Raw genomic sequence first — 12188 nt, 5'->3', positions numbered from 1 at the left:
TAGGGTCTAAAATCCGAGCTACCCCATAAAAGGGGGAAGAGCGGCATCTTCCGAGCAGGTGGGCTAGTAAATGAGCAGTCAGGTGGGCTGTCTCTTGCTCAAATGCACCATCCTGTGAGCGCCGGGCCCGCCCGTTCTCCGCTCCTTTTATTTTCTACATCAAGATACCAAGAAAGGGCATGCCAAGTTCTCCCTGGAGCTCTGCAAGCGGATCAGATCAAAGGCGGCAGGAAGCCCCTTCAGGGGAGGCGCCACCCTAAGGCTGGAGCACACTTATCAGCTCCAAAGGTGCCCAGTCTTCTCGGTGCCCAGAGGGGGACAGAATCCTAACTCGCACCAGCTCTGCTCCTACTTGGAGGTCCACGTAGCCACCATCAAGCCCTGCTGTGTGAGACCCCAGAACCGCGTGTCTCTGTAGCTTCTGGAGGCGTTGCTGACCTACCTCGCAGCTTCTTTTGCCAATTCATCTCATTGAAGAGGTCCTCGGATCGCAGGAAGAAATCGTTGATCTTGCTGCCTTGTTCATCCCGCTCTGTAGTGTAGTATATTCGTAGCTTTGACTCGTTGGTCAGGAATTCACATATACTGGGCACGGGGAAAACAATCTGTTCCATGGTTCGGTCTAATCTGACGATCTAGGGGGAAAAAATGGATGAGGTTCAGTACTCATCAGCTTCAAAAACCAACACACAACTGAGGATCTCTGCACTGGCAACGGGCTCAGTATTGAAGATGCAGCACAACACAGACTTGATCTAGACTTCTGGGATTTTGCAGCTCCCAGACTGGGCTGTATCTCTTAGATCTGTAAGAAAACAATTTTGGTAAGTCTGTTAAAGTATTTTTCTAACCTCAGACCCATTATTTTGACTAGTGACTAAGTTTTATCTGGAACAATTTAAAGCGTGTTTTGTGTACATATTCAGATGAGGCTCTGGGCTGGGGATATCCAGGAGAACTTTCTGTAATGATGGAACGGTTATGTGTCTGCGTGCCTGCCCCGTCCTAAAGGAGAGTCACGAGTCACACGTGGCCATTGAGAACTAGCACGTGTGGCTAGTACAACCGAGGGTCTGAGTTTAATACTTAATTTTAATGTAAATAGCCAAACATGGCCAGTGGCGAGCCTACTGCAGAGCTAGGCTGTGGTGCAAACCTCACCTAATAGCCTTCCTCAGATTGCAAAGTTGCGTTATTTTTCCTGCATAGGAACTCTACAAGGGGATCACTGGTTTACGCAGTTGCAGTGACCTCCTACCTCTGACTTGTCATGGCCTCTAACATGTGCGACGCATGAACCAATATGCCCATTTAACACTGGTATAGTAGAACTCACTGTTCTTTAAACTAGCTTTGTTGGGTCCCGGGGTGGACACCTCACAGATTTTCCCCGGGCCCTTCCTAGATGGGCTCAATCCCCAGAGAGAGTTGTCTGGTCGAGATTGTTCAAATTGTTCAACACTGCATTGTCACAGTCCTGGGGGGCAGAGATTTCCAAAGGGGTACGGGCTGCAGTATCATAGGGGCATGGTCTCCCTTTATCCTTCCTCCCCAGAGGCTGGACAAGTCAGGTGAGGCCCAGGGCCCACGCCCTCTACAAGAAGATCTGGTTCTCTCTCTCCCAACACTGTTCCCAACGCAGCAAGAGAGGTGACTCAGGTCAAGCTGTAGTGGGAAACTCTCAGAAACGAGACAGCTTCCCACAGCCCTGCCTCCATAAATTCTGGGAGACGTCATCTTGAGACCAACGGCTTGCAAAGTGAGTTGGAGATCAGGTTATGGATGCTTCCTTATCATACTAATTGTGGTTCATAAGCCAGCCTCATTTAACTGGAATTGTAGTGCGGGGGTTGGTAACACGGGTGCACACACAGTCTGAAGTCTCCCACTGTCCAGAGCCGCCCTGCTTCACACCGTCAAGTGGGCTCTGGATCAGCCCCCCCTTACACGGCAGGAACATGATCTCAGAAGTGTGTCTGGGCTCAGGAGGCAACGGAGGAGGACACAGGAGGCCTCCTGGCAAGAACTGATTCCCAGACTCCAGGGCTACCCGGCCCGAGTGACCAGAGTGAACGCACAAGGGTCTGCAAGAGCCCCAGGGAGTGACAGCGCTATCCGCCTTGCATAGGTAATTCCCTGGGAGGCTGGAAGGTACGGGCAGCTGCCCAGGAAGAGGGTTTAAGAGCTCGGGACACCCTGCCTGGCCATTTCTCTCTATCCTTTAAGATTGATCCATGCCTCTTTATTTCAGTAAACTTATAGTTGGGAATCAGAACTCAGCCCTTCTGCCACCTCTAACAGGGTGGATGACCTTGTTCACACCTCTTAATCTGATCAAGCATCCGTCTGCTCCCCGGTGAGCCAAGGAGCTCGAGATGATCTCCAAGGCTCCTTCTCCTCTGACATTCCACACCGCAAACACCTGAAGCTCATCTTCTAAGGGCTCCAGAGAACAAACTTCCAGTCATCAACAATAAATCAAGAATATGAGCTTACACACACCGTCACGATCAACTCATCAGTGAAATGACACATTTTATTAGGACAGCCCAGAGACCCGAGACAGCGGGTGAGAATATACTCTTACAAGACTCCATCCTGAACATTTCACACGGCCCAAAGGAGTCTGTGAGCCCTTCAAAATCTTTGCCCCGACACTGATGCTGAATCTGTGCATTTCCTCATTAGCCAAACAAGACAGACACACCATCGCTTACTGCCCACAGCCTGCACCCGCAGGTCTGTGCTCTCTCGACTGTCAGGAGACAAGGCAGGTGACATGAAAAGCACCCATAGGCTCGGGGGTCAGTGCCAGACTTGGGTGAAAATTCCAGCCCTGACAGTGATAACTGGACAGATGACACAACCGCTCTGAGTCCTATTTCAGAGTTTTCCCAGCTGCGAAACGGAGAGGATTCTGTTTCTTGTGTGTGTTTTCTCTAAGGCGGATCTGGTCGTATCACTCCTCGGTGTACAACTCTCCAATGATTCCACACTGCTCTGAGGGTCAAGTCCAGACTTCTTCTGAGGATGGCGGACACGGTCCTGCAGGCTCTGGGCCCACCCGTCTTCCCTCTCTGATCGTGGGCTGCTCCCCCTCTAGCTCCCTACATCCTACCTCCTCACCTTCACCTGCCACCTCAGGGCCTCCCCGTGTCTGCCAAGCTCTTGCCTCCCAGCTCTGCCTGTTCATTCCCATCCTTCTGAAGGTCTGTGCTTCGATACCAATCTTCAGAGCAGGCCTCTCTGACCACCACGGTCCACAGCAGGTCCCTCCGGGGGACCGTCTCGTGATGCCTTGTTTGTCCTCACGGCCCTGTCAGAACGCATGGCGCGTCTCCTTGTGTGGACTCACCTGCCTTCTCGCCAGGCCTTACGCAGGCCTCGGGACCGGCTTGGCCATCACTGGCCGTTAGCACTGAGTGCAGGCCCTGGTGCACGGTAGCTTCCCACAACCTGTTTACCGCTCTGACCAATGACGGCGTGCCGGCCCCAGCCCAGGGCACCAACACCGGAGGCCCTCGACGCAGGCCCGGGCCCCGGGTTTACCCTGCCTTTACCTCTATCTGGGCCGTGTGCTTGGCGTAAAACTCCAGCGCTTCGTCTCCCTCCACCTGGCCACCAGGTTTCAGCATGCTCTGAAGTTCCTTGTTGTGCCGAGCCAACTAGAACACAAATACAGAAAACAGGGGAGTCACGTCTCTTTGCCACAGGAGCACACAGCTCCTTTCCAGCTCTGGGTATAAAAGACGCATAGTAACGAGCAGCAAGCTGGGGGGCGAAGGGGGCGAGGGCACCTCTCCTCCCCATCAAGGGTGTGCTGCACGGCAACTATACTGGGCTCTGGCAGAGCAGCGTGGAAAGCGCATGCCCACTCGAGGTCCCGCTGTGCCCCGATTCCCTTAGCCAGGCAGGAGGGAGATGGGGTTTATCCATCCAGCCCCACGGAGCCTGCATTCGGAATGGCCCGAGACCTCTCAGGGGCTAAATGCCAGGAATGGAGGAGAGAAGGGGCAGGGATCTATCAACCTCAGGCCCAATCCCATCACTGTTTTCTACCAAACTCCTCTACCTAAGAGAGGTGAAAGGGACAGGAAATGCCAGCCTGCAGCAGAGTTCCCGGCTGCCCACACACATCAGCCTCCAGAAAGAGGAAGTGTCTGCAGAAGCCCAGCCACTTGGGGAGACAGTTACGAAACAGGGCCTCTTGGTGCCAGGGTAGGAAGTATTACTACATCCCCCAAAATGCAAACAAAAAGAAGTCATCATGACAAGTTCCCAAAGATTGCCAAGTGCGATCGGTCAGGCAGCTGACGTTTATTTCTTTAGATGGTTAAGACAGACTCATCAATATTTATGAAAAGACTAAGACTCCTTTCAACTGTCTTGAGACACAGTCATGAGCTATCCAAGTGTCACTGCTCAGCACGAACGCTTTTAAGAAACGTGGGGTTTCCAAGGACATGACCCTACGGGAATGGGCAATGGGAGCCGCCTGGACCTCGGCACATTTGGTCAGGTGGCTGGCAGCACCCGTTACCACGAACCCAAACAAGCTCAGGCTAAAACCTTAAAGGAAAAGTAAGTGTAAGGGCGCACAGCATGGAGTCCTGCCCAGCAGGTGGGCGTGGGGAGGGGTGGCACCTGATGAGCTAAGATGTAGATGTTGTGTCCCACGTTCCTGGGGGAAGCAGCTCCGTCCTCGCCATTCTCTCCATCCTCGAATTCCACTTCGCCTTGCATGTAGGCTTTCTTGATCACTTCCACCTGCAAGAAGGGTCAGGGAACAGAGTTCCTGCTTCAAGAAAGACCCACGTAGGCCTGGCAATGACAGCATGCGTACTATCAGTCTCCCCTCCCGGGCAGACACGGTTCATCAGCCTCAGTACGCTCGGCCAGCAGGCGTGGACACAGCCTCAGAATCCTTCTCAATGTGATCGCAGGCAGTCACCGCCAATCAGCCTTCAATGAAATGACAGGGGAACCCATTCGCTCTCGCTAGGCCACGAGACGTTCTGTGGCTGGTCCACGCCCTTCTCCTTTAGAACGGGACAATGGCTAAAACAAAAACCCAAGAAGCCTCCAAACAATGATACGATACAAACAAAGGCTAGAAGCCACGTTTTCCCCTTCTCTCCATTTCATTCTGCCAACTCTCCCCATCCCCTACCTTTGCCATTTCAGGAAAAACTAAAAAGGAAAGCATTTGCCTTTAGGAATAGCTGATGAAACTATTTTCTGACTCCAAATGTTTCCCTGTCTCCCACAGCCTACTCCATGTGAAGAAAATACCACTAACGGGCGACATCTACCAGCACTTTCTATGTGCCAAGCACTGTGCTCAGTATCTTCATTCTTTCAGAAACTTTACTGCTCATAAACATTTTATGAGATGTCAAAGATTCCTCCTGATTATGGACGAGGAAGCAGACGCAGAGGGGAAGGAGGCGTGCTGAAATTCGCACGGCTAGTGAGCTGAGCTTTGCCCCTGACTGTCTCACGCGGAGAGCACGCTTCCCAGAGCGTTCCAGTGCCGGCCTTCCTGCTCCCAGCCACTGGCCTCAGCTCCCCAGGAACACGGCTGGCTCTGCCCATTTCTCAGTCCCTCGCTGGTGCCCAGCACGATGCCCTGGACGAAGCGGGGTCTGGCCAGTATCTATCAAATGAACCTATCATTCAAGATTTAATCATTCAATGATTAAGAACACAATGCTTTCAACCCTTAAGTGGTACTAAAAATTAATCATTTTCTTTGATGACTCAGAAGGCATTTCCGCCTCCTGCATCGCCTCGAGGCCATTACTCTGAATTATTTCTCGTTATCCAAGACCAAGCGCGGCAGAGGGACGCACATTTCTGTACTGACATCAGGTCAGGCCCTAGAAATAATAATGGAGACAAGACCCTCGCTCTCTCAGCTTGTCTTCCCTTCGCTTCTCTAAAACCAAACTGAACAGACAACGTGTTGCACGGGACGTGGGAGCCTGAACGCACATAGATATGCGTGTACACACACATGCGTGCACACACAAATGCACACACGTGTTCCGGACACGTGAGCGTCTTCGCTATGCGCGTGCTCAGAACCGTGTTTGCTCCGGGAAGCCTTTGCTGCTTCTCCGAGATTCGGGAATGAACCACAAGGGGGCGACCCGGGAGTCAGTGGCACCTACAGCCCGGGGTGCTGCCAGGTCCCCCACCCAAGACGGGGCGTGCTCTGGATTGAAGGGAACTGGAGCGGGGTCTCTGCTAAGTCATCCTGTCCCCACTCAGGAGCGACAGATCCCAGCCTCCCCCACCCCGAGTTACATAAGCCATTATGTAAACTCGGAGAGGACTTCCATCTCAGGCTGAGAACTCACTCCTGACCTCAGAGATCAAAGAGCTGGGCTCGCTGTGAACTTTATTTAAAGGAACACATAAAGGGACTTCAGCCTGGCCCCGAGTGCACACTGGGTCACCGGGGGGCAGGAAAGTTTTAGTGCCCTCATTTAGGTCTGTCAGTTACAGTTCATCTGCGTGGGAAAAAGTCCAAATAGAGAGTTCCGTCCTCAGCTCGGTTCAGCATCTCTGAGAGCTGCTGTCTCGCAGTTTGCAGCACAGACTCCCAGCCTGGAAGTCACAGCCAATTGTGAATATCACCCCCCAAATATAAACAAGATTGTGTTTTCTTTTTTAAAAAACCCAAAACATCAGCACCCCCCAAAACACCCTTCTGTTGCCCAGACTACGGGCACCAAGGAGAAACGTGAATTCTTGAGCCCTGGAAGAAGACGCGGCACAAAGCGGCAGTGAATGAAGAATTAAGAGGAGACCGTGCATTCTCGAAGGGTTTACCGTGTGTGCGGGCACTGTGCGCAGGGCCCGGTGGGAATCATCTGTCTTGTCTCCAAAGCAACCCTCTGGACCAGCTGATACCATCATCTCCCTTTTAGGGAAGACGAAAGTGCAGCTCAGAGAGTCCAAGGGCCTCCCAAGGTGACCCAGCAAAGGGCAGAGCGACGGACGTGAATTCCAGTCCGCCGGCCTCCCAGACCTGTCCCGGTGCCACCTCCCCCAAGGGAAATAGGCCAGGGAGGCTTCCATGCGTGTTTGCGCTGAAGGCAGAGGACACTTACGCCACGCAGGGCTCACTTCCCTGCCCTAGGCAGGGGCCCGAATCAAACGTTCTCTCGGCACTTCTGATCACCGGCATCGTAAAGAAAGCTCGAGGAGGCAGATGCCCTGCTCTGCCACCAGTGAAGCTCTGATGCTAGGCAGTGCTGCGGCCAGAGGCTCAGCCGTGCGACTCACCAGCTCCTTGGGCCTCATGTTATAGAGTATCCTCTCGGCATTTTCACTGTCGTGCCTGCTCTCCATGATGGCCAGGAGCAACTTGGATGCATTGTTCTAATTGGAGACACAAAGGGAGGAAGAAATGAAGAGGAGCTACTGGGGGCAGCTGGCCTGAACCGTGGGCGACCAGCTGCCGCGTCCTGGCTACAGACACCCTGCCCCACGGCAGGGCATGCGTCAAGAGCATCACCAGACGGAGAATGTGTCACCTGACACCCCAAAAACATGTCCGCAGAAACTGACTGGGGTCAACGAGGCACCTCTTGGTTTGGGCCCAGTTTCCCCCTTAGGTCACTTGGTCCAAGTCCTAGCAGACATTTAAACATGGGTTCTGGGGGTACACTGGGACCCTCATGATGACAGTGGTCAGGAAGCACCTGGTACCTAGACCCACGACGCCTCCGGGGGAGTGGGGAGTGGTTATAAATACTGTGATTCAGCCTTGCAGGTCAGAGAAGGCAGGCAATTCAGGTAATTCCCCCGCCCTGTCCTAAAACAGTGCTATCAGCTCTCACGACCCCTACTGTTATCATGAGATACAGCAACGCCAGTTAACAAAAGTGACCCAACGGAGCACCATACTCATACCAAACCATAATTTCCCATTATATTCAAAGTTTTCGTGTGCCCACACCCTGTACTTCTTGACTTAAGCTCATTTTAGGCCCCGGGCCTATGATAATCCGTATGCTTCTTCGTGTGTAGGACTCGAAAGTTGTTTTGGTGAGAGGGGGCAGTATTTTTTTTTTCTCCCCAAGCACAGATCACAGCAGTTCCATCGGGTTGCTGTGCTATCAAAAGGTGGCTTTTCACAGGGCAGGAATTTCTATAATCACCTTCAGGTTACCGGATTAGTGGTTCAAAAAGCCACTGAAATGCTGATTAGGAATGCATGAAATTCTCAGTTTATTTCAGGCTCTCATCATATATATTCTGATACATGGTAGCCAGGGATGTGAGCCTGAATGATGTTCAAGTTACTTCTACAACACGATTTGTCAAAGGAGTTAAAAATAGTGAAAAATAGTGCCCCCCCCCCAAAAAAAAATCCACTTAAACCATACACCCAAACCATCTATTAGTTTGGACACTCATTTTGAAATACTAAAAATAAAAGTAACTGTGCAATTCCTGTGGGCTTCTGTGTTACCACCTTCCCTAATGACCTTTCTGTCCTCCGGCACCACTGAAGCCATAACTACAGATCGGCTTTTCAGCTAAACCCTGTAGGTCCAGGCTCTCCTGTGACAGTGATGAAGTGGCCCAGTGCTGCAAACAGGGGCAAGCAACATGGGAACGGGTGAAAATGAAATGTGCTCAGTAAGGCTAACATTTCGAAAAATACTTTAGACACCAGGATGGAGCTGCAAGTCTGACTCTCAGGATGGAAACTTTGGACTCAGAGAATCTTTGGAAGCCCTAAGATAAGTGAGGGGCTTTTTGTTCATTTGGTTTTACTTTTTAATATTTTTTTAAAACTAATTTTCTTGGGACCCTCAAGAAATCCACATCAGAAGTAGTGGATCAGCTTCTCAAACACCCCAGAGGCTGGCTTGTAAGCCCAGCAGCTTAATCACCTTGAAGTCACTGCTGCAGGGTGCTTAAGCTTCGTCACCCCAGAAAACTATTTTGGTATCAGAGGGAGTCAGCACGTCAAGGGTGCTTCTCCATCAGTCATCTGTCAGCCACTGTTTGTACACGATGCAAAGAAACTCATCAGAGGCCCAGAGGCACGATTCTGGACAGGTTAACTCTCCTTATTTTAACCCAACACTTACGAACCACCCTTCTGCTAAATCAACCACAGAACAGAAAAAGGTGTTGCCGGATAATATAAAAGTTCAACTTTTTGGGGGGTCCTAGATAGTTTTTAGCTGTACTCTTCTTCAACTGGCCCTATGTCCTCAATGGGGGAAAGATGAGAGACCACAGAGGGAATGGAGTTTCCATTCTTTCTCCGTCTGCGGCTTTCAGAATCAAGGCTGCTAGTGCTTGGATGCGGTTCGAATTTGTTTCTCAGCTTTGAGCGATGATTTCTCTTTCCATGTGACCTGTGAGTTGAAAAGCTGGTATCCTGTCCCAAGGCCTTATTTGGAAGGGAAAGACTGAAGTTCTGCCTTTTACTGAGAACCTGCAGCTTGGATCATTCATTTACTTTAAAAGAACTGTGTTTAGTATTTAGTTTCATGACAGTGACCACGTCGCGTGCACAGGCAATACACAGAAGGGTTTCCAGATGCTACTGTCTTTTGCTTTCAATTCCTACTTGCCTTCAGTTCTAATACGAGGTCCATCCTCTTCTTTCCCAGAGGGTTGATGTCATTGAGGATCAGGGCCGTGATGATGTCAATGCCATTGGATTCATGGGTGGCTATGCAGTTCTGAGGAAAGAGACACATGCAGACATTACACAAACGCTGGTCACAGAGCAGACGTCACAGGCCAACAGGCTCAACTGCTATTTCAGCACAATGCTCGCCAGTCCCAGTAATGTCTCTAGGGGAGAGCAGCAAATTTTCCGTGAGAAAGTGGTAAAAATAAAAGACAGATGAAAGTCTCTAGTTTCAGAATTAACAGTAAACAGTAGGAAAGTCCCCATGCACTGTAACTGATAAATTGGCCGTGTCTAATCCAAACAGTGCAGTGGGCTTTTGTTCTTAAGGGAAAATATGGTGTGTGACTGATTCCGGGTCCTGAGCGCTGTTTTCCCCTTTAGAGGTGTGTTGCATTCTCTCTACATCACTCGGTTTTCGTACTGCACACTTTTGCTTAAGGCTTAAGTTTGGAAAGCACATTTTAATTCACGTAATATCAGAATTAATCACCTTCCCCCAGGTAAGAGCCCCACTTGCAGCAGAATTCACCCCAGTATGCTCCTTTGAACAGGCCTCTGTTTGGCAGAAAAGCCATCTTGAGGTTATAAAGAAGTTCACTTAGATAAAGCCTCTCCCCCAAAGCCTGCTGTAATTTTTCAGTTGTTCCTTTTCACTTTAACTCAAACTACCCCGTTGGTCCCATCAGGAAGCCTGGAGACGAAAGTGGATCTAACAAAATGCTAGCCTCGTAGTCATGGACAACTAAGAGCAGATTTTTTAATATACAGCAAGTGGTCCCTCTTGTAAGCCGTTCTTCTCTTCTGAGTCAAGGTTCTGGCCTTGCTTCCCAAGTAACACAGCATGTCATACCTTTCCTGGCCACTGGGTTTACAATGGGCTATTTAAGCACTGGCCTACCCCCTCCAGCCAGGATACAGCTATGATTTGAGCTAAAAATCATACTCATTCTAGCATCGGTGCAAAACCGCACAAAATCTGCAAGACGTCAGGGATAAGCAATGACTCTACTCAAGAAACGATTGGGTTCCACTCCAAAAATATACTTCTCGAGAAGCGTAAGTCAAGACTAACGGAGCCCTTCTCTCCTCTGAGCGTCTGTGGTGTTAAAGTCTCAATCATTCATTGTCTCATGTTATCGTCAAGTTGTCTCATACACAGCAAGGTTTTTCTCTCTAGTTAGGTTTAAACCTCCTTCCATGAAGTAGCCCCTTTTTGAGTCTTTCCTGATATTTGAAATAGAGCCTAGTCTCCTGGTCATATTCATTTAACTCCAACTTTAATATGTACCCCTAAGTCAACTTCGAGTTGGGCCGTTCAAACCGAACCAAGCTGGGCACGATCACCCCGACAGCCCCTCGAGTGCCTGTGATTAGGTCACGTCCTGAAACATAATGCTCAGATGCTCCCTCCTCACTGCTTGGAAAAGGCCTCCAGGTCTACTGAATCCCTAGGTCCCTAGGTAGATGCTGTGCGACTTCTGAACTAGGCCCTGTCAACAATGCTTCAAAATGATGAACTTCTTTCTCCACCCCGAAATGCAAATGGATTTACCTGGTTCTCATGGCAAGGTCCTTGACAGTATTCGGTCAGACTTTCCAAGGTTTGGTTGATGAGGGCCACATTCTTTTCGTTGATATAGAGTCCGAGAAGACCAAGACCCCCGGTGGTACTTCCACAAATACAGTCCAGAAACTGCAGCGTCTCACATACCAAATTGTAGTTGGTCTTGTTATTTTGGCAACGAAGGAAGTTCTGCAATTGGGCAGTCCCCAGGTTGGGGGAACAAAGGCAAAGAGAAGAGGGAAAAGGTCACTCATTCTGCCCTTTTGATGGTATGTAATTGGTTGGGGCCTGGGATTGAGCAGCAATTACGCAGAGAGATGCAGTGTTGGGTAGAAGGGTCAGCCAGCCCCCATGACGGTCAACCGTGGACATGGTCTATGGCAATGGCCGCAAACACTGTGGCCTGTTCTCCAAGGTGCTTTTGTATGGGATGCAGGGGAGGAGAGCTCCTCTCTGACGACCCAGTTCAGACTCCAGTAGCTTTTAAGTTCTCATTTCTTTCTTTTCCGCCCCAGCCCACCTCCCCATCCATCACATGTTCAGAGCCTTCTGACGTTTCCAAGGACACTAGTTAATGTTTAAAAGATGATGCTGTGGTCTGGATGCTGAATGCCCAGAACCTAACACTGAGGATAGTTCATCACAGAATGAAGTGTTACAGGCTGGGCTTAAGCCCACTGCCATGGAGGGAACCTGGCTTATCTTGTTTGGCCACTTCCGTTATTAAAGGAAGGAACAAAAGCGAGTAAATGTGTGTGTGCTTGTGTGCACGTGTCCGAGTATGTATCCTCCAGGTAAACTTGCAATGCTAACAAGAGACATAACAGCAGATAATTTCTCAACAAAGTCAAGCAAGCCACATTCAGCCACCTCATAACTCACAGTCTATTCTGATGCACAGGAGTTGCTTTTTGTTTTTTGTTTTCGTCATAGACTCCAGTAATCTCGTCTTAA

The 12188-nt window shown here is 50.2% G+C and overlaps 1 protein-coding gene across 2 annotated transcripts in view; it reads right to left on the bottom strand.

Annotated features, from left to right (window-relative positions):
- Positions 1-12188, bottom strand: part of ITPR1 (inositol 1,4,5-trisphosphate receptor type 1) — a 321065-nt gene that overhangs the window by 52903 nt on the left and 255974 nt on the right. For both annotated transcript variants that reach the window (XM_079933479.1, XM_079933480.1), the window contains 6 exons: positions 11223-11423; positions 9606-9716; positions 7294-7389; positions 4645-4767; positions 3561-3665; positions 443-635 (listed from right to left, as the gene is read on the bottom strand). In XM_079933479.1, coding sequence (XP_079789605.1) covers positions 443-635; positions 3561-3665; positions 4645-4767; positions 7294-7389; positions 9606-9716; positions 11223-11423 — 829 coding nt within the window. The remainder of the gene's footprint in view (positions 1-442; positions 636-3560; positions 3666-4644; positions 4768-7293; positions 7390-9605; positions 9717-11222; positions 11424-12188) is intronic.

This window comes from Stenella coeruleoalba (genome assembly GCF_951394435.1).
Source record: "Stenella coeruleoalba genome assembly, chromosome: 10".
Lineage (NCBI taxonomy): Eukaryota > Metazoa > Chordata > Mammalia > Artiodactyla > Delphinidae > Stenella > Stenella coeruleoalba.
The sequence above is the reverse complement of the archived record's forward strand: the minus strand, read 5'-3'. Positions and strand labels throughout refer to the sequence as shown.